We start from the raw sequence: 22,674 nt of genomic DNA, 5'->3' as shown, positions 1-22,674 counted from the left end.
ATCAGCCAAGGGTAGCTCACAGTTACTTGGAAAATTAAAGCCTTCAAATAATGTGCCTGCAAGTGTTTGTGATATAAATAGATTCATGATTATATGGTGAGTAGTGATGAAACTGAAATAATAGTGAAATTTAAGTCTTTACTCTGAGTAACACCAAAATATAAAGCAAACCACTAAATGCAGCAAAATTAACCCCAATCACCTAATATTGCCTATTAAAATATAAAATTATTTTCATAAATCTTTATTGTAGGCTTTTATTAAAAACCTACATTATTATGTATTAAATAAAAAAAATTATTTAAGTACTATGTATGGTTTTTACGTTTTTAGCTGTAATTTTAATTGTTATCTTTATACGTAACCTGCATGTAGTATTGTTTTGTCTGAACATTTTAAGTGTCTTACAACAAATTGTTAAAGGAATTAATCAACATTATTATAACATGTGTTTTATTTTTTAATGACAATAAAGAAAAATTACACTATATTTAGTGAAGAAACTTGCCTCTTTATGACACCACAGAAACTTGGCTCTAGATACAACTTATTTAACTGCCACAACATCGCGCTCAAGTTTCAGTGGAAGGCCTCCGAACCACCGCGTGCTACGCTGGCAGGAGGAAGGGGAAGGGGGCGTGCTCACCACTTGTCGGCGACTGCGGACACGCCCACCTCTATCAGGTACGCCAACACGTCCTGAGCCTGCTCCACGTAGAGGGCGTCCGGGCCGGGCCGCTCCCCCGCCCTGCAACCCAGCGCCGTGCCGAGGTGAGAGCGAGACCCCTGGACTGAACTGTGCACCGAGCAAGAACATGGGGACTGAACTGATGTACAACCAGCTACCGTTTACACAAGAATTAGCAAGTCGCGAGACCACACAAAACCCCACGCCTCATAATTTTCACTGAAATGCAACTTTGGTAGTTTTTTTGTTTATCTTACAGACGTGTGAAAATCTGAATAGACAGTGATGCCGAACTCAAGACACACCCATCGAAAATCATGTATTTATGCACGCAATGAAACATGTGTAAAGAAAATGTAATTACGTTTACGCCAAATAACTAACATGTTTATAGTGATGAATTATTCCGCATTTTAGAGAATTTAAAACGTACACAGAAATAAACAAAAAAAAATTAATTATTAATTTTCGTGATATTTAGGTTATGAGACACAGACTTTAAAACAATCTCCTCCTCCCCTCATGAGAATCCAACCGCTCGGGTGAAGGCCCGCTGTTCAAAATGGCCTAACACATATAACATGCTGATGCAGTAAAAAAAATATGCCAGGCGGGGAGAAAGGGTGGAGGCTTGTGGAGTAGCATCGAGCTTCGCGGAGGCATTTGGCGTATCCCACCTGTACGACATTGACATCGTCCCGGGCTGCGCCCTTCTGAGCCCGATGTGCCACCACCTCTCCCCTTACACACTCCGAGCCCCCTCCTTCCACCACCACCCACCAAAGTGTGTGTGTGTGTGTGTGTGTGTGTGTGTGTGTGTGTGTGTGTGTGTGTGTGTGTGTCGGCCCGCACCCGCCGATGTGACGTCAGTGCTCCGCTACCGAGAGTTGCCAAGCGAGGACGAACGGGAGTGAGTCGCGAGCGCTGCTAGAGGAAGGAGCTTCATGCACCACCTGTCGTTCTCGGATGTTTTTCAGTGAGACAGGGGGAAACGGGCCTCGCCACACACGGGCTACGTCACGGCCCTGGGAACAGAGTAGCCGGGTCCACACGCCCGTCATACATGAGGTGGCGCCCTAGGATACGACGAACACTTCAACCCACCATTGCGGTAGCAACGTCAATCTTTCAAGTATATTCAAAATGCATTACGTCAACCAAAAAAATGCTGTTAAACCAGAGGTGCCCCCCCCCCCCCAAACACTATGACTCACCCCCCCTAACCTAATGATGCCTCACCCTCCCCCAACCGAAATTTTTTATGCCATTTTCTCAATGATTTACTCAATTATTTTATAATATTAAACTTTTTTAGTATTATATTTTGTCACATTTTGCATTAATTAAAACTGATTTTCTAATTATAATTTTGGTCATATCAGGTAATATTTCCATCCTGAACCGACAGATGCTAAACATGCTTTTGTTGAGGAAAGTAGTGCGGGGTTGCCAATTTGATTTACAATAGATCCCTTTCAACTATCAAAGCACCAGAAACATATTTTCACATTAGAAGCTATAAGTATGTAAATAATGTATACATTTTTCTCGTATTTTAACACCCCCCCCCCCCCCCCCGAAATTTAAATGACGCAGTCTGCTGCATTACCCCCCCCCCCCCCCTCCTTTGTGGGCACCCCTGGTTAAACTAAAAGTTGGTACGGTGTTGCAACACGTTCTGGCGTGTTTGCAGAGTGCGTCGCTCGCGCGGGGCACGGACAAATGCCCGGGCGCGATGCGGCCGTGCGCGCGAGGCCTCACCTGGCCGTGCAGCCTCCGCTCTCCAGCAGCACGGCCAGCAAGTCCTGGCCCTGCACACACGAGCAACAAGCACGTCTCAGCTCGCGTCAGTCACCTCGGCCAGACAACTGGCTTCTCGCGCAAGCACTGCAAACTATCACATCACTAGAACATCACTAGAACATCACTAGAACATCACTTCGAAGTTCTAACTTTGCAAAATCTTAAGGTGCTGAACAGGGGCGTAGCCAGGATTTGTGTATGAGGGGGTGTTAAGAAGCATGGCCCCCCGTATTATAGCATCCGGGGGTCCTTCCCCCGGGAAAATTTGGATTTTAAGATGTAAAATAGTGCTATTTTAGCAGTTTTCGGTACTTAAATTTAAATATTGTAATGGAAAAAATGTTATTAATTTTAATATGAAATTTTGTTTGAGTGATAAATAAGAAATTAATTAAAGATTTGGTGCTAAGGAAGGGGGGGGGTTTGAACCCCTAAAACCCCCCCCCTGGCTACGCCCCTGGTACTCAAGAAGTTTCTATCGTATATAATACAGTTAGGGACAAGATTACATGGTGAATTGCGATAAAACAGAAATAACACTGAAAAACATTTCAATACACCATATAACTATATATAACATCATATATAACCATATATAACACCATATAACCATATATAACATCATATAACAATGTATAACATCATATAACTATATATAACACCAAATTGTAAGTTAATACACCATAAAGAACCAAAATGCAACAAAAATTCATAAAATTAATCAGCAAATTTAATGAAAAATAAACTCAGATTACAAAAAACAAATCTTTTAATATATTAAATTCAATGGATGTAAATTATTTACATTGAGTTACTACCAAAAGGTGTGAAATAATTGGATTACCATTATTTTTATATTGCAAAACTGTTACTAGTACCTGTAACTAATTTTTACATTATAACATCGGATATATTTTTTTTAAACGAACATATACTTGATTGATTTGTATTGTTCCCAGTAGTCTGACATGCGTACCTATTACAAATTATTATATTGTAAAAGTCATCATGTTTCAGTCAAAATGAAACGGTTTTGGTAAAGGAAGTATCACTAACAAATAATTGTCGCATTTCTTGAAAATGGTGCTATCTTAATGAATAAACAGAGTTCATAAAAAAAAATCAAAACAATAACACACCAAAATCTCCTGATTTTAAAAACGAAATTGGCCTTTAAAATACAAAACCATGAAATCTTGTCTCAGACTGTTCAATAATATGCTATATCTTTATGAATAAACAGAGTTCATAACAAATAAAAATTATTAAAGGAATTAATCAACATTATTGTGCTTGGTATAATATGTACTTATTATTACATGTGTTTTAATTTTTAATGACAATAAAGACAAATCACACTATATTTAGTGAAGAAACTTGCCTCTTTATGACACCACAGGAACTTGGCTCTAGGTACAAGAAGTGACCCACAACTTAGTTAACTGCTACAATATCGCTACAAACAGGGGCGTAGCCAGGGGGAGGTTTTAGGGGTTCAACCCCCCCCCCCCCAACCCCTTAGCTCCAAATCTTTAATTAATTTCTTATTCATCACTCAAACAAATTTTTCATATTAAAATTAATAGAAAAAAATTTCACCATTACAACATTCAAATTTAAGAACCAAAAACTGCTTAAAAATAGCACTACTATTTTACACCTTAAAAATCCAAATTTTTTACGGGGGAGGACCCCCCGGACCCCCCCCCCCCCCCCCCCATAAACCCATCCTGACTACGCCACCGGTTGCAAAACCTCACGTCTTAAAAATGACACTGGCGTGAAAATAAAATCATAAACGTTTTCTTTAAGGTAAATTTAGTTCGGAAGGGCCGGGAATTTCGAGGCGGTTGGCGGTACCTGGCCGACGAGCAGCAGGAACCAGCGGCCGCTCGGGGGCTGGTAGGGGGCGAGGGGGAGCCGCGCAGGAGGCCCCACCAGCCCCCGGCCGCACGACGAGGGGAACACCTCGTGCCACAGCACCAGCGAGCTGACCGGCTCGTGGCGTGCCAGGCGCAGCAGCCCCAGCTGCCGGCACAGCGCGTGCACGTCGGCGAGGTCCGTGCGCGCCAGGTGCGAGCCCAGCAGGTAGCCCTGCGCACGGCATGGCGCACAATCATCCTCCCGCCACTCCGCATAGCCTCCTCCGTCCCGGCAGGTGTCAAGACACTGACCATTTGCAAACACTGAGAACAAATGGTTACTAATTTTTTAGTAATGACACTTTTCTGATTGTTCATTTAATAACCGTGTCAAATAACGGTAATCATACATATGGTTCGTATGCACATAACACCTTCATTCAAAGTAAAAAAAAATTAATAAATCTTAAAAATGTTACATAACCCCATTCATCCACTCAGACCTAGAGTATTTTCACATTTCAAAACTTACTATATGTACTTGTTTACTGGGACCAAAAAATTGGTAAGTCACTAATATGGGTGTTATCGCAATTGTTGTTAGCTTCAATGTAATTGCTAGTTTTTTGAAAACATGGTCTATGTGTTGTGTTAGCCTGTTTTTCTAGTGCCACAAATACTTTTTATTTAATGTTCTATGTTTATGTATTTTGTGTTATGCTTGGTCCATAATGTATATTTACCTGTATTTGTTTCCTATGTATTTTATCCTGAAGTGACTGTCCTATCTAATGTATAGAAAGGTAAAGAGATACAGAGGGAGGTATAACGAGATATAGAGATATAGAAGTATAGTGAGAGATGTATATATCGATACATATAGAGATGTAGAGAGATAAAGTTAGGGAGGTAGATTGGGATATAGATAGAAATATATAAAGACCATGATGTAGAGAGAGATGGATAGATATAAGTATATAGATAGAAATAAAGAGAGATTGACAGACAGAGAGAAAGAGATGCTTTGTATATCTGACCTACTTCTAACAAATTATAAATATTTTAAAGCGGCATAGGTAGTTATAAATAAAAAGATGCTGTTAAAGAATCATTCACTAGCAAAAACAGGGGAAAGCTGTGCTGTCAGGCAGACTGGGACAACGGTGGGGACGCAGAGGAAACTTGACTCACCTTGTGGTACATGCAGGTTCCTATCACGATGTACATCCTCTGGTAGTCGTCCAGTCCATCTGCCTGGAAGAAAACACAGTTCATCCAACACGAGGACTCTTAACCACCCGGCGATCTCGCATCGCACGGGTCCAGTCTCACCACCAAGCGCGTCATGCCGCTTGGTCACAGCAGGGCATGGGTTTGGTTCCCAAGGGAAGCAGCAAGTTCTTGTCCATTCCCTTCCGGGAAGGTTACATCTAGTGAGCCAACTCCGATCAAAACTATCCTCTTTTATCGCATAATTGTCGCACTCACATAATCGTCGCACTTATATTTTAGGGCGTCAAAATTTGGATAAAAAAAAACTCTAGCATAAATTTTGCGTGAGGTTTTTGGTCCCGCTATTAGATTCCAAGCGCTTCATGTGGGTATTTTTTTTCCGTATAAAACGATGTATTTCAAAGTACAAATCTAAGATCTATTCAGACATTACCGCTTACTTATTTAATTAACGGAAATACGAAGTTGTCTGATGTGTAAATTTTTGTCTTAAAGACGTTTTTAAACGTTATAAACTTTATCTGTTCGTTTGCGTCGCCGCGGTGCACCACTTACAAAAATGTAGCCAGCGGTAGTTGGCATCATTCGTGTTTGGTTATGTTGCTTCCCGTATAGAGCGCGCAAGCGTAGTTGAATATAGAGATCCTGCCGATTGCATGCAACGCGTGCTCTCTGTCAAATGCTGAGTTAACTACATTTGATGGCCCGCACTCTTTCGTGATGTGTACTACGATAGTTACGTGTTTGTTCAAGCTCACATTCGGATCACAATTGTTTTTCTATTTAAAGTTGAAGAATGGTTTTTGTTAATGACTTCTTATTAATTTTAATTGTTTGGCGTGCTCTTTTATACTTCACTTTTTAAATAAACGTAGTACTTTCCATGAATGGTTATTGTTTTCATGAATAACTTTATCTAACAAAAAAAAATTTTTCTCACATAAACGTTGCACCCCTACTTTTCAAACTCGATTTTAGAATAAAATGTGCGACGATTATGTATGCGATAAAACACAGTACTTCAGATGACGAGCCCTCTAGGAGCAATGTACCATAGAAAAAAACACAACAGGACCGAATATCGCGCACTCACTCACCATTTCACCGAAGTCGTTGGACTCTAGTTCACTCAGGCACTCGTCAAGCTGAATCTGCCAATGAGAACACAAATCAGCACTCTTCAACTGTTTCCATCTGTCAACAAAATTATTTTCAAAAACATTGCAACTAATAATACTGTTTTATTACTAGAGAAAGAAAAAAACTGAATAACTCAAAATTAGGAGTTTCAAAATATTGTAGGCTCTTTGTCATCACTTTTAAATTGTTCATAAGAATGAAAAATATATAACTGTTATTGATAGTACTATCCAAATTAATAGTCTGATTAAATGAAACGGAAAAAAAAAAATTAAAAATTTAACTACAAAAAACACTACTGATACGACCTAATATATTAAATCTTCTTGTCTATGTATTTACTGCACAATAATTACACATTCATAAACACTTCTTTTAAAAATATCCTAATACATTACAAATGTAATAAAAAAAAGTTACATGTATGGGGTTTTACTACTTTGGATTTTAAGTTTTATTAGAAGTACCTATCTTTTGAACAATAACTGAAAAGTGGCTAAAATAAGAGTCATCAACTATTTTTATCTATTATACTATTTTATACAGTGCTATAATTTTAATACAGTGATTTCAAACATAAATTCAGTTGTTTCAATTACGTCTCAGTAATAAAATAAAATAATTTATAGTGAATTGATATCAAGTGTATAAATTCCCCTCATTGCGCTGATTAACCCTCCAGCTATTTTCGTAATTTGATATTTATATTAGTTTCGATCTAAAAAAAAAAAAAAACTATATTCTCACAGGCCTACTTAAAAGGCTATCTAACATATTTAAAAAACGGGAAGGTTTAAATAAATATTTTTATGTTGGAGTGTAAATACTACAATTCTGTACCTCGGAGGCATAAGACACTATCTCACATAAACCAAATTTTTCACGAGAGCAGTTTAAAGAATAATAAACTAAATTATTAGTTTTTAATTATTTACTCAACTAATTTTCTACCAAAATTAGGTGAATTTTTGACATATTGTATATCTTAATGTTGATTGCCACTAGAAGAAAGTCAAACGGTGGTAGACTTTATGGTTAAAAGTGCATTTTGCCCAAAGTGGACATAGTGTCTTATGCCTCCAAGGTACAATATTATGAGAATACTGCAGGGCCGGTGCAAGGTAAATTGGTGCCCTAGGCGAAAAACCTTAATCCCCCATCCCCGCCGGACACCCCAAAAAAAATTTTCCCTGCCTCAAAATACATCACGTAAGCCTAAGATTTTGTCAACAATCAAATGTAAGCAGGCTTGTAGTTTTTTTTATTTTTTTTTATTTTTTTTACTTATTACAAATCATAAACAGGTCACCGTGGACTTTAAAATAATTACTTATATCAATATAAACATTCCAAACACTGTTACAAAAATCCATTTTCATCTAGTTTCAATAATCGTTAAACATATTGTATCAGCTGTTATGTGTCGTGATGCGCCGCCCCCAGCTACTTGGCGCCCTGGGCGGTCGCCTAGTTCACCTATATGGACGCGCCGGCCCTGGAATGCTGATACGTTGGAACTGTGTCGGCGCCGAAGGTGGGCCACAGAGAGGGAAAAGAGGACCGGCTGAACTAGTGGGCCTAAGTGTTTCGGGCGTGACGGTCGGGCGTGGGGGTCGAGCGAGGGGTAAGGGGGGCCCACCTGGGCCTCCTTGGGCAGAGGCAGCCAGTGGGCCGCCGGCAAGAGCTCCTCCCAGCGCGCCCCGCTCCGCGACTCCCGGGCGCCCAGCACGTGAGAGAACAGCCGGCAGAAGTACGCGTCCAGCTCCCCGTGCCGCTCCCGCGACTGGAACGCCCTGCAGCACGCACGCACGCACGCACACACTGTCACTCCGCTCGCACGTGCCGTGGTGCCCCCCGCCCGTTCCCTTCCAGCGCCCCTTTGTGCGGCCGTGCACGTTCCAGACAACACGCTCCGAGGTTCTCAAGACACGTCGGGCACACTTTCCCAACCAAACAAAACTAAAACATACGTAATGTAATGCTTCGGGGGGTCGTTCCAAGTCGAGCCTTGGGTTGGTGGTGTTCTTTGTTTCAGCCCGACCGCAAACGCAAACAAAGAAACATTAGTGATGCCTAGCATCGCTATGGTACCAGCGCTATGGTACGTGCATCGCTAGCATCGCTATGGTACGTGGAGGGAGAGATAGAGAGAGAAGAATAGAGGGGATAGGGAGGGAGTGTGAGAGAGAGGGAGGGAGTGTGAGAGAGGGAGGGAGAGTGGGGAGGGGGAGGGGAGAGGGGGAAAGAGGTAGGGGAGAGGGGGAAATAGGGATGGGGAGAGGGAGGGAGAATGAGGGAGGAATAGGGGATGTGGAGGGGGAGTGTGTGGGATGAGAGGGGGGTTATGTAGGGGGAGGGGGAGGGGGAGTGAGAGGGAGAGAGGGTGGAGAGGAGGGAGGGGGAGGGAGAATGAGGGGGGTGGAGAGGAGGGAGGGGGAGGGAGAATGAGGGGGGTGGAGAGGAGGGAGGGGGAGGGAGAATGAGAGGGGTGGAGAGGGAGAGTAGGAGGGGGAGGTGGAGGGAGGGGGAGGGAGGGGGAGTTAGAGGGGGAGAGGGAGGGGGAGTGAGAGGGAGAGAGGGTGGGGATGAGGGATTAGGAGGGAGAATGAGAGGGGTGGAGAGGGAGAGGAGGAGGGGGAGGGGAGGGTGTGGGAGGGATAGTGGAGGGGGAGAGGGGGGGAGAGGGAGGGGGAGTGAGAGGGAGTGAGGGTGGGGATGAGGGAGAGGGAGGGAGAATGAGAGGGGTGGAGAGGGAGAGTAGGAGGGAGAGGGGGAGGGAGGGGGAGGGAATTAAACAGCACAGTCTGGTGGCGGGCACAGGAACCCACCTGGACAGACTCTGGTAGCGGAACTCCAGGAAGCGAACCACGTCCGCACAGAGGTCCACCGCCTCCCGCAGTGGGCACCTGCGCACACACACAACCCCCCCTCTACCCTCACACACGTACACACACAGAGATGTGAGCCTGATGTTCCTGCATCCGTGAAGGAAACAGGGACTATTCACTAGAGACTAGATTTCATGGTTTTATTTTTAGTCCAATTTCATTTTTAAAACAGAGATTTCAGTGTTTTTTTTTTATAGAAGCTGTTATGTAATAGTTACGCACAAACTTTTTTTTTGTAAATTTAATTTTTTTACCAGGAAATTCCACTGTTTTTGTTTTATTTTTAACATTGTCTTTAGTCATGAAAATAATGTAATATTCAACAAATATGACACTAAAATATTTCTTAGTACTTATTTCAACAAAATAACCTCATTTTAACAGACACAGTCTTAATTTATTTTTACAACAAAACCATTAGTAATTAGCATGTCTAGAACAGAACTACTCAGGAAAATATATCTCATAACTGCAAATTTTCATGTGTTTGAAATGTGTTTCAATATCATTAATATAAAAATTAATAAAAGAGATGCAAGATCAAAAAAAAAAATATTAATTTTTACTAATTCCTTTGGTTCAAATATTTTGGTACAAAATTCATGCTGAATAAATTACATCCAATGAATTTACAAAAATGAAATCTTTGTAATTTTAGTTAAGTATTGTCAAAAAAACTGATTGTTTTAAATTTTTAATGTTTATTGTAAAATTTCTGTGCTAAATGGTGTATTAACTTGCATTTTGGTGTTACCTATATGTTACACTGAAATACTTTGTAGGTTATTTAGTTTCTAATGCAATTCACCACATAATGTTGTCGCTACGTTACATCACAGGTTAATTTATTGTGAAAACCAAATACGAATTAACACCCGTCCGCCACCATTGCAATTCAAGAAAATTTATGGCTGTTGACAATAACTGGGTTTGTCAGAGTACGCGCACCTACGCCATTCACAACACTGTTTCATCTCAAGGTCTTAATTCATTGCACACACAGACAGGAGACATAGACAGGACTATGAAGTTTGCCAATCTGTAAGTGAAGGTCCCCTCCGCCCATTATTTCTATTTTGTGCCTTGCATACTATTATCTTATATATTATTTCTCTAGCCTGTTTTTCTGTCAGTCCGTGAGATCTTTCTTACTCCTTTATCAAGTTCCATGATTCACCCCTCATTTTAAAGCTTATCATGCTGGCTAATGACGAAAAACAGACCCACTGTCTAAAAATGTACCGCTCCTCTTAAAATTTGAGATTTAAAGTCATCTAAGAAGAGGTCCTTTAATGGATGCGTCGATTTTTCGATAGATATCAAATCTGATTCGATAAATATCGAATCGGAAATTCACTTGATACATCAGCGTTTTTTTTTAAAGAATGGAATGCCACACCAAACGATTTGGAGCGCACTGCGGAATTCCGCACAGGTCGACTAGTAGTAACGTATTGCATGGTGTGAGGCCAGTCAAGTCTGCATGTGAGGTCTCAACGTGAGTGGCCACAGAGGCACAGGGCGGGCAAGCCGGCACAACAGAGACGTCTCGGGACCATTTGAGCCGTTCCTGGTCACTCTGTGGGCCCGAAGGCAGAAGCTGCAAGGGTCAACGCATCCTGGGACGGGCTCGGGAAGCTTCGTCACCGACCGGTCGGGCTCGTGTTGGCAGTACCTGTCGTCCGGCACGGCGAACAGCATGAGCTCCCGTCCGCGCGCCGTGTACACCACGTGGTACAGCTGGTCGCGCAGCAGCACCGTCGAGCTGAACACACGCACACACACACACGACACGTACGTCACGGCACGTCATCAACACGTTTGTTCCAATATTCAGTACACCTAAACTCTCCGGCAATTTCCCAACTTTCACTTTCATATCTACAAACAGTCTAAAGCTTATCCTGTTAATTAAAATCATAGGAAAATGGCATTATGATAAATAAAAATTATTGGCTGGAAAAGATTTAGAAGAAAATTATTGAAGAAATACAAAAGAAACAGCTAGACAATAGATGATTTTGAAGAAGGATTATAAAGCCTTTTAGATATAATATAATGACACATAAAAACAAAATTAAATAATACCACCTCAAATGTGAGATGCAACAGCAAAAACTAATAATAAAGTATTGGTAATAAATTTTCTCTCTGAAGAGCTTTTTTCGGGTTCTGACAGAGGATAAAGTGAGAATAGTATCGAACTAAAAAATGTAAAATTTGTATCCTGCATCACAGCAGGACCTGACATGCATATGGAAATGCTTCCAGAATCATAACTATTAGTATTAACCAAGGAAATTACAGACCGAATATCATGGTGTAATCAATTTGACCTTCACACAAGTCACTTCTTAAGTGGGATACAGAGAGAGAGAGAGAGAGGAAGGAGGAAGAGTTGGAGGAGTGAAAAGGGAGGAAGGTGGTATAAGGAAGGGAGTAAGAAGGGGGAAGATACAAAGGGAATGATGAGAGATGAAGAGATAACGGAAGGATAAATACACGGAGGATGTGAGGAGGGAGGACGAGACAAAGAGGAGGAGGAGTGAGGAAGAGACAGATAGGGAAAGGAGGGAGGAAGAAGATACAGAAGAAGTGAGGAGTGAATGAGGAGGGGGAAGAGAGAGAAGGAGAAAGAAAGGAGGAAGAAACAGAGGAAGTGAGCTGTGAATGAGGAGGGGGAAGAGACAGTGGGAGTAAGGAAGGAGGAAGAGACAGAGGAAGAGATGGAGAGAAGGAGAGAAGGAGGAAGGTACCTGACCGGCGCGGAGCGCACGGCGTCGGGCAGCAGGAGCTGCAGCGTCAGGAAGCAGCCTCGCGACCGAGCCAGCAGGCTGCCGGCGACGGGCGGAGGGTAGCAGTAGGCCACGCCCTGCTCCTCCTGGGCGCTCGGCCCTCCCTCGTCCAGGGAGACGTACAGCACGCCCACGGGCTCGTCCCCCGGAGGTGGAGCGTCCCCCGCCTGGCCCAGCAGGCGTCGCACCAGCTCCGACTGTCGCCCCCCCTGCGCCGACACGCCACTGCTTCTCCACTTGGTTTCATGCGTCTCTCGTATCTTACAAGTTTACATTCATATAACCACAAGTCAGGTTACACACAAACAAAATGATACAATTGCAACAAATTAAATACAGAAATAAATGAAAACTTTTACAAGTCTTCAACTTTTTGAAACCACCCCCTGACTCCGCGGCGACCGTAGTCCGTCAAAATTTGTAATTAAAAAAATTTCAGGTTTTTCCCTCATTTCGTTGGGCAACAAACTGTGAACTCTTTTGCTAGACTAGATTCAAACCGTCCCATATGAGTTACATTTTATTCTCATAAAACACAATACGACTTTTGTAGTTCGTGAAAGACCTCAATAATTTATTGACTAATTAACGTTGAAAATCTTCTTTAAAAAAGTTGAATTTCATGAATTAAATCTGTCTGGAGCAAAATTACTCAAACTTATTAAGAAAGAAAAATTCTTGCTTGGGAAGGTTGAAAAGGTTTTACTTTTGACTTATTTTTTGTGTTCTCTCCTGTTATTACCTAGATCAAGATAACACAAGCTAAACCACTAACAAGCCAGCATATTAAAGTGAACATAGTAAATTAGAATTATGTTCCACACTGTTTAAAAATTTCAGACTGACTTTCAAACTTTATATTGTTCGTTAAATATTTATACCATCGTGCAAAACTACAAAATACATTGGCTTTGGATGTGCTGCCATTCTTTTATAAACAGGAAAACTGTAAGTGGATATGAAAAAAAATATGTAAACAGGTTTTAACAATAAAACTGACTTAAAATTTAATATTTTAAGAGATAAATGATTTGTCTAACTTGACACATGTGTAAGCAACAGAATAAATGCTGTGTTTATGCTGTGAGCAAACGAAGGTTTCTCTTGAAGACGAAGTGCCGGTTACTAATCAAGCAGGGAAACCTTCACTCGTGACGTGTAATTAACGGGCGGATGGGGACAGGTGAGCAGAGACTCACGGCGGCCAGACTGCCAGGCGTCTGCAAGGGCTCCGTCACCTCGCAGCCAGCCACTCGCTGCAGCTTCAAGTGCACCTGCAGCCAATCAGCAAGCACCGACACTCCCACACTTGACGGCCACAGACAAGCTTTCATGGTTTCATTTCCAGCCCAATTTATTTTTTTTTAAGACAGGAAATATCAGTTTTTATTGGTTTTATCTTTTATGAAATCTGTTTATTAAAACAAATATGACACTTAAATGTTCCATACTAATTTCTTCCAAAAAAAATGTCATTTTAACTGATACGTGATATAATGATTTGTAATAAGCATGTATAACTTTTTTGAAACAAATTAAATAAACATGTTTAGTGTATATATTTTTTGTTTGAAAAATGTACCTATGTCATAATTAAACTTGCAACATTTAAAAAAAGTAAACTTTTCTAATTTTTTTTTTTTTTTACAAAATGTGGTACAAACTTCATGCTGAATAAATTACTTTCATTGAATTTAATATTTAAAAGACTATGTATATATTTGATAATTGTCATTATAAGTAAGTTTTGATTGAAATTCATGATTTTAATTGCAATTCGGTGCTTTGTGGTGTATTAACTTGAATTTTGGTGTTATATGATGTATTGACATTTTTTCAGTGTTAATTTAGTTTTTATCGCAATTCACCATATACATAATACTGTCGCTACTAATGCAATAACAATCACAGGGACACCAATTAAGTATGCATTGAGTATATTTCGCCCCTACAGCTACATCAGCAATAAAGAATATCAAAAATACAGGCCACATATAATACAACAATTATGTGAAATAAAAATTATACTAAACTATCTAGTTGTTGGAAACAAAATGTAAAATATTTAACGATTATGGACTTAAACTTTAAATTTGAAGTAATGGAACAAGATATTTAATATTCTTAAAACCGTACTCTTGAAATTTTACACTGTTAGTATTTCAATGTCGCAAAACTCTATTTTATTTTTCTGGTTCCCTGTCACTTTACTTGCTGTGCCAAGGACCTTATGTTGTGACGAAAATGAACTAGTTCTGGTCCGCGGCCAATCGTCACCATAAACCAAATTCAATGTGTTCATGATAAAATGGAAACAATATTTAAAGGATTATATGAATACATTAACATATACATATTCTTCAATAATTCTGTATGTCATTACCCTCCTGACATGAGAATGATGCAGAAATGCTACAATGTCAGGCATGCAGACAAAGCTCGGCAGCGAGGTAGCGAGCTAACAACCGCTCACGGCCGCGAGTGGCAGAGTGGAGTGGGTGGCCGCTCACCTTGCAGGGTGCGGTGATGTTCGCCAGGAAGGCGTCGATGGTCTGGAAGGTGACGTCTTGCTCGTCGATGCACCGCAGCCAGTCACCTGGACAGCGAGACCCCACAGTCAGACCCCAGCGCCCGGCTCCGTCTCGAACAGGCTGGTCAACGTGTCTTCATTTATGGTTCCATTATTAATACTGTATTTTTACTAGTAAATTTATTTGTCAGGTGTTTACTGTTTTATTTACACAGTTACGTCGCACGGTCATGCAGAGAGGCTTAAGGCGAAGGAACTTCCCACTTAATAGAGGACTCCGAACCACTCTGGTAAACGACACAGTGATCCTAAATGTGAGTCACGCCGGGATGCTGGGATCCTACCCAAGACTCACCCCATTAGCTTGGCACGTAATGGCCACCCAGGATACAAGATGTTTATTCTTTACTTCCGTGTACGAGTATGTGAACAAAAAGAATGTTTGTTTTTTTACATGTAGGTAAACCATTATGTTCATGGACAAAAAATTTATACTTTATTCTTAATCTCAATCTTATAACTATGTTGTAGGAGAGGCAATTGACAGTAAGACAGTAAGACAGAGACTACCAGGCATGCACGTATGTACTTCAAAAACATGTTCAACGATTTCTAGTTTCCAAAAAACGCACTTGTTACTAATCACTGCTATCAGTGGTTTCTCAACTGCAGCTCCGCAGCTGTGCAGGGCAGAGGGGTCGAAGGAAGGAGCCCTAAGACCACCACCAGCCGACATGCCGTCAAGGGCGTCGCCAGCCGATGGCCAGCCGATGGCCTGGGGGGGGGGGAGTAGTTGTAGGAAAAGTATGTATTTTTTTGCATTTGGCTAAATTTTTTTTAATCTCTAGGGCTCTAGGGGGGGGCAACTGCCCCCCCCCACCCCCCCACCCCTGGCGATGCCCTTGCATGCCGTCGCCAGACCCACATGCCGACACCGCGCGCGGCGCACGTTACCTATCTTGATGCTCTTGTAGCGGATGGCCTCGCCATTGGGGATGAAGCCGGCCACCATGATGCGCGTCCCGTCGGCGAACGTGCTGACCACCAGCCCCAGCAGCGTCTCGCACAGCGTGGCGCGCCGCCCCAGGTTGTGCCGGCCGCGGGGGTCCACGCTCATCGTCACCTCCCGCACCTCCCCTTCCTGCACGCACACACGGTCCGTTCCTGCGTCAACCCTCGCTCCCCACGCCGGCCGGCAGCACGGTCCCGTGTCGACAAAAGTCACCGTTCGCTGCGACTCAAGCAGCAGAACATACGTTTCCACGCCAGGTACCTCTCAGGCGGTCAAATTAACACCGGGCGGAGCAAGTAAGCGGAACACTCGCAAGTACAGTGCGGTGGTACGGAACAGTTTCTTAAATGTTGCTCTCCAGCCACGGTTGCGAATCTGTAGGATTTGCGAAGGGGGGCTCACAGGAGAGGGGGGCCGGCACAGATCAAGAGTTTTGACAAACTCAAGTCACTTCTAGATAGGGTGCTTGTACGTTGTATACTGCCCATGTGTTTGGCCTGGATGCATTCAACAAGCAGAAAACTTTAAAACAGACAAAAAGTTTTCCATTAAACTTAGTTTTAACATTTGAGTTTATCAACACCATTACACACAGTCACGATTCTGCAAGCGCAAACGGGCCCTTCAATACCAAAGGTACCCCTTCTCCCCTGGGATCTACACCCGTAGCTACAGCTAACACATGTGAAATATCCTCCCAATTTTCATTTATGTTACAACCATTTAAAAATTTACACACAATTCACATCAAAGTATATACCATACACAAAAGTACTGATAAAAAACGTATTTACTGTAGCCCTAACTTGCAACGTTTTATAAGAACTCATTTCGTTTTTATTTTTTTACAGTTATGTTCATCACGTAAATTTAAATTCGTAACAACTGAAATCAGCGGCCGGGCACTGGTTGGTCGAGCGGGAGTGTGCCGCACGAACCTGCCAGTCGTGGAAGGTGACCTTGTTGCTTCCGGCCGCGCGACCCGTGACGCCCTCCGGCTGGCCGGGCGTGGCCGGCGGGACGCGAGGAGGCCCCTCCGCACTCCTCGGGGGCTGTCGCTTGCTGTTGCGTCTCCGGATCAGGTGGACCAGCTTGCCTTCAGAACAGGGAGTCAATTCCATGACTGTGCAAAAACTCTTAGCAAGATTCACTAGCACTAAGATGGTGAGATTACTATTTTGAACGCACACGTAAGATATACTGGTTGGAATCCCATTCAAAAAAATATTACATGCACGGAAATACACAGCACAGTATTGATGTCTAAAATAAACACTTCCTTATTGTAAGAAGAAACTACAGAGTCTCAGATTCTTAAATATGATTTCAGGCTACCACAGAAGCCAATAAAACAAGGCCTTCTCTCATTGGCTGCCAAATAAGAGCAACTAGCTTGCTGTATAAAAAAACCACCTCAAGCTGTGAGCTCTGTAAGTGCTTAATTGTCATATCAGACAACTCCAACCATTACACTGCTTCATCCTGAAAGCTATGACTGCACGTTCTCTGAACGTGTCCGTCAACATACTGAGCGCTTTGCTGAAAAAAAACCCCACATGATAGATACTTACCTCTTGTCGAATGTCTGTTTCTTCTAGTGAGGTTTTCCACTTCCGGCACAGGCTTCGGAGCGACCACGGGCTGGTCTGCCGGCAGGACAGGACTCGACTTTATGTAGAAGAGCTCTCCATTCTGGTTGACCTCTGCCTCCCACTCTCCCTCTGACCTGCAGCCACAGGACGTAACCCCACGTTAGGTTTGATTACAACCAGTGCTGGAATGAGCCAGTTTTGAATATCAAGCCTCTAGTAAATTGATAACGCCAGGCAGCCAGGCTAATCTAAGTTAAATGTGATAATGTGGCTTGTGTTAATATCCCTTGTTTCCTTTCAAACTTTCAAGTTAACACTATTCTTCATATCACCAATCTACGTTGGCACTGCCCCCTTTCCCCTACCTGGATGTACATGATTTACCCTGCAGTCTAAAGTTTAGAATAACAAGGGTTTCCTGTGATTCACTATTTTTTTTAAATTAGATTAACATAAACTTTCTACCATTCACAAGGCTGACATGTCAGCAGAAGTTACCTCCTTTAAGCTTCGGTACACAGAGCGCTATGCTCGCTATGTTTGCAATGTTCGCTACAAGAGTAAAATATAGCAAGCTGCATCTGAGGTGTCACTGGCCACATTAAGCTGTGTTTGCTATGTTTGCTATATAAGATATCCTGGTTACTTCACCAGAAGTTTGGTTCTCTGCTATTTTTTTTCTAAACGTCGATGACTTTATGCATGATCAGAATAAAAAGATCTGTTTTCACGCAGAAATGGGCTGTACTTATGAGTTTCCTTTTTATGAAGTTTGTTTCTCTCAGTAATTTTGCTTTAAATAAGATATGTCAATAGAAAAGTTCATTGAAGTATAATATCCACGTTTATGAACTAAATCAATGGAAGAACATAAAAGGCAAGATACGCGGGACTATGCTTCAGATTTGATTTTAGGGAATGCAATCAATTTGAGTTGTATTTAATCCAAAATAATCCATAATTTTGGCATCGTGCTCACATACATCTGCTTCATCACATGATGACATTCTTAAAATTCTATTTTTATTTAATTTAAATTTGTGAACCCATTTATTTTTACGGTTACCTACTGTGAGAGCCATCAGAATATTATAATCGTCGGAATCATCACTCAAGTCCCACAGCGTGCATTTCTATGACATTGCAAAATAGATTGATCAGTCTGGCAACCTAGCAAAGCGAACATAGCAAATACAGCGAACATGGCGAACATAGCCTAGCTATCTGTGTGGCCTCAACTATAAGGTCAATTTTACAATATAAAGGTTGTTAAGACTATTTTTTTCGGTTATTGGCTGTGTCATTGCTCTGATAACAATAATAATAATAATAATAATAATAATAATAATAATAATAATAATAGTACACCTTCAATTGGGCATCTGCCCGGTGGCAAGGAGTTCCCACCCCCTCCCTACCCCCACTCCTCCCCCCTCTGGAGCCTCCTTCGCAAGTCCTTCCCTCCTCCCACATCCAGTGTCCTCCCCTCAAGCTCGTTACACTCTCGCCCCGTCCTCACAAGGAATACCTGCCTTCCTCTCTCTGTCCGTCTCCATTCCCTCTGAATCTTCCACTCATGATCCCTCCTTCCTCGACACAGCCCTCTGTTCAACCTAGCTCCCAGCTTTACCCCAACCCCCCGGCGACGCTCACCCGCCGTACGAGTCGGACTCGGAGCAGTAGGAGGAGTCGCAACTGGAGCCCGTGGCCGAGCCGGTGCCGTCCCACCACTCCTCGGAGCGGCTGCAGGAGTCCTCGCCCGTGCTGGAGCCGTCGCCCCTCCCCGAGACGTCGCCCCCCAGCAACCCCTCGCACTCCCCGCTCTCCGTCATCCCGCGCGCGGGCTGCCCTCACTTCAAGCCTTCACGCCTTCACGCCTTCACGCCGGCCTGGGTCTGTCACCGACACTTGCATACCTCCATAAACAATACATAACCTTTCCCTGAAACATCCAGCATCAAAACAAAAACATGTCAATTAACATGCGGAACTTGGAACTTGGATCTTTAGAAAGTCCAAAAGAGTGTCATATTGTGTTCGTTTAAACCAGTATTATTTTTTTCTTGAATATTCAAGGAGTAAAGACAAAATTACTGATGAAGTGAAGTGGGAATAATTTGTTACGTTCAAACGTCCTCAGATCAACCATGTTTAACGCTGGTAATTTCGTTTTTAATAAGCATTATATTGCCGTCGTCCGGGGTCTCGGGCTCGAGTCCCGGTGCGGTTCCTAGCGGGAGTGGCTGTTGCGAATGTAATGAGTCCGGGTGGGCGCCAGACTAGTTCTGGTGCTAGTCGGTAGTTGGGTCGTGGGGTCGATTGCCCTGCGTGGCCCACTAGGACCGTCGGCGGTGTTACGTGGGTCTGAGAGATTCCCTACTCGGTGGTGGTTGGGGATAGCAGGTTTAAAGAAGCGTACGCTGGAGTGAGTTAATAAATGACGTGTGTCATTTATTCAGTCGACAGTGGCTCTGGTGTAATGTTGTCGGTTACACGCCACGTCGCACAATAGGTGACGTTACAAGATACAAATTACACAATTACACTCAACTGGGTCTGAGAGTTACTGAATTACCGTAGCACAAGTTTACAAAAGGAATGTTACACGAGGTTGCGTTATATAAGTTCACGAATGTTACGTGGAGAGGTGCGTCGCACAAGTTTACAAAAGAAATGTTACACGAGGTTGCGTTGCACAAATTTACAAAAGAATGTTACACGAGGGTGCGTTGCACAAGTTTACAAAAGAAATGTTACACGAGGTTGCGTTGCACAAGTTTATAAAAGAATGTTACAACGTCAGTAGTTGTTCCGTATTATCGTGTCCCTAGGCGTTTCTGAGCCTGACTGCTCAACGAGGGGTGAGGGTGATTGGAATCGGCCAATCCCGTAAATCTGCGTACTGAGGCGGTGCTCGCGTCCACGGCAGTGGAGCGCGGACCGCAGTTAAATTCGCTCAAGAGTTCCCTTACGGGGAGTGTCAGCGCCGGAGCGACTGGGATTAACAAAAGTTCTGTCCTCGGGAGTCGGCCCGTACCGGATAGTGCACCTACCCCGCGGACCAAGTGTGGTGCAGGGGGGGGTGTGATATTTATGCGGCCGGATTAGGTCCTGGACCGAAAAAGCTGGACCGGGTACACACGGAGAGATTATTAAAAAGGTTTTGAAGAATGACTATAGTTACCAGAAGTGAACTCGGTGCGGACAAAGGATGATGTCTCTCCGTGGGACGTGCGTCCGCCCCGGTCCATGAGTCGCGCTGTACTCGCGTCATGTCATGGCGTCCGGCCGAGGCTCGGTGGCCCTCGCGCCAGGGTTGACCTCATTACGTTAATTTCTGATCTGATAAGTTAATAAGAGAATTTAATGATGTTAAATTCTTATATAAATTATAAAGGCTGAATTAAGGTCATTTGTCCCTTCTATGAATTGAAAGTTATTATATTTAAGAATTATTGTGTTTGAATTTTTTACGTTACACCAGCGATTGTTCGTTTCTCGTCAGATTGTTCTGGTGTGGTTAATGACGCAACACAAGGTTTGAATAATTATGTCATAAGGTCTGATTGATTGATTCAGGCAGAAGGCCGCCAAGGGAACACTCACACGCGTATTTATGTAGTTGCACACGTGAGTGCCCGGGCACTCCTACGTCGCACTTCTGTCAATCGACTTTAAATTACTACGTAATATAGTTTAATAATTAGTGTTTGTTTTTATACGTGGTTGATTGAAGTGATGGTCTGTTTATTTGGGGGAGGCCGGGTTCTACCTTAGTTGTTGGTGGCTCGCCTGACTCGGGTGGGCCATGGCTAGGGGCGCGTTCCGTTAGCGGGGTGAATACTGGCGGTTGCAGGTCGGGCTTTAGGGTGGCCTTCGGTCGGACGACGTCAATATAAAGTTTATATATAGATGTTGAAAATAATATTATGAGTGTTTCTAAACTATGAAGAAACTATATTGTATACACATTACTTTTTTCCACTTCACAGAAAGGGTAGTATCAAGTATTTAATATTTTATAGATTTATTTTGCTGTTTTATTGATTTATCAATTGGGAAATATTAGTAATACATTTCAATCATTCTATTTTCCAAAATCGGGATTGCCTTGAACACAACTTTCAAAGAAACAAATATTTCTGTTTGTAATAATATATTATGATGATGTTCTATGGAATATTTTCTTTATTGTTATAATCAAGGTCTATAAACGGGTCTATAGACGTTAAATGATTATCAGGACTATGCTTATAATATCCCTAATTATTACTGCTATAAAATAATGCATACTACCTGTTAATCGGAATATGAAAAACCTCTACAGTAATATCGTCTTCGTAGCAGTCTGCTTAAGTAAAGGTAATTAACTTGATGGTTTTGTGTTTAAATAAGAACACCCTTGTGGAAGAAACACATTACAGTTAATTTCATTATTTTTTTATTTAATGCTTTTCTTAATGGCTGCAATAGTTTAAGTGGCATGCTCATAGAATAGCGCCTCAGCTGCTAAAACAGTCGAGGTAACATACTACTGTTTCGTCGACTACAATGCAATCCTCTACTGCTCCAAGAATCTTAGCGCTCAATGAGTTCGTGCACATATAACGATATGTCATTTGATACCCCAGCGATTTTCGACCCTAATTGCAACCTCCGACAGGCGGTAAGCGATAAATGCCACTGCACAATCCGGGTAAGACAACGATGAAATATAACGACCTGTGTGACCATAGGGAGCACTGGCGGTTTGTTTTAAGTTTCAGTTGTGTGGTAAAGCGAACCAACTAACGACGAACAAAAATTCCAACTTTAAAACAAAGTCTTGTAGTGATAAACTCTACCAATGCATATACACACAAGAGGCTATATAAAATAATTAAGTATACACATTAACTTCAATTAAGATGGTTGGAAGAAATTATGAATGACAATGTTACCTACTAGCTGCAAATTCGCAATGGTACTGCGATGCTGCCAAGTTGTATGAATGTCTTAAAAAGTAAGTTATTGAAGAAGTGCCAAGTACATGTTGATATAAATGCTACGCGAACTTGAAAACTTCCAGTCATGCGCCCACTGGTGAGATAGTGCTGCATAAGGTAAAATCAGGGGATGGGGGTGCAGTACC

The 22,674-nt window shown here is 42.4% G+C and overlaps 1 protein-coding gene across 1 annotated transcript in view; it reads right to left on the bottom strand.

Moving 5' to 3' along the window:
• Positions 1 to 19,550, bottom strand: part of LOC134542994 (protein inturned) — a 28,725-nt gene extending 9,175 nt beyond the window's left edge. Inside the window, exons 1-15 of the mRNA XM_063387648.1 lie at positions 19,197 to 19,550; positions 17,523 to 17,677; positions 16,890 to 17,047; positions 15,894 to 16,080; positions 14,920 to 15,005; positions 13,609 to 13,683; positions 12,371 to 12,618; positions 11,290 to 11,379; positions 9,555 to 9,632; positions 8,366 to 8,519; positions 6,684 to 6,737; positions 5,545 to 5,607; positions 4,352 to 4,585; positions 2,450 to 2,499; positions 647 to 748 (exon numbers count right to left, since the gene is read on the bottom strand). Coding sequence (XP_063243718.1) covers positions 647 to 748; positions 2,450 to 2,499; positions 4,352 to 4,585; positions 5,545 to 5,607; positions 6,684 to 6,737; positions 8,366 to 8,519; positions 9,555 to 9,632; positions 11,290 to 11,379; positions 12,371 to 12,618; positions 13,609 to 13,683; positions 14,920 to 15,005; positions 15,894 to 16,080; positions 16,890 to 17,047; positions 17,523 to 17,677; positions 19,197 to 19,375 — 1,913 coding nt within the window. The 5' untranslated portion in view covers positions 19,376 to 19,550. The remainder of the gene's footprint in view (positions 1 to 646; positions 749 to 2,449; positions 2,500 to 4,351; positions 4,586 to 5,544; positions 5,608 to 6,683; positions 6,738 to 8,365; positions 8,520 to 9,554; positions 9,633 to 11,289; positions 11,380 to 12,370; positions 12,619 to 13,608; positions 13,684 to 14,919; positions 15,006 to 15,893; positions 16,081 to 16,889; positions 17,048 to 17,522; positions 17,678 to 19,196) is intronic.
• Positions 19,551 to 22,674: the final 3,124 nt, after the last annotated feature.

This window comes from Bacillus rossius (assembly GCF_032445375.1).
Source record: "Bacillus rossius redtenbacheri isolate Brsri chromosome 9 unlocalized genomic scaffold, Brsri_v3 Brsri_v3_scf9_2, whole genome shotgun sequence".
Taxonomy (NCBI): domain Eukaryota; kingdom Metazoa; phylum Arthropoda; class Insecta; order Phasmatodea; family Bacillidae; genus Bacillus; species Bacillus rossius.
This window is presented reverse-complemented; position numbering and strand designations above follow the sequence as displayed.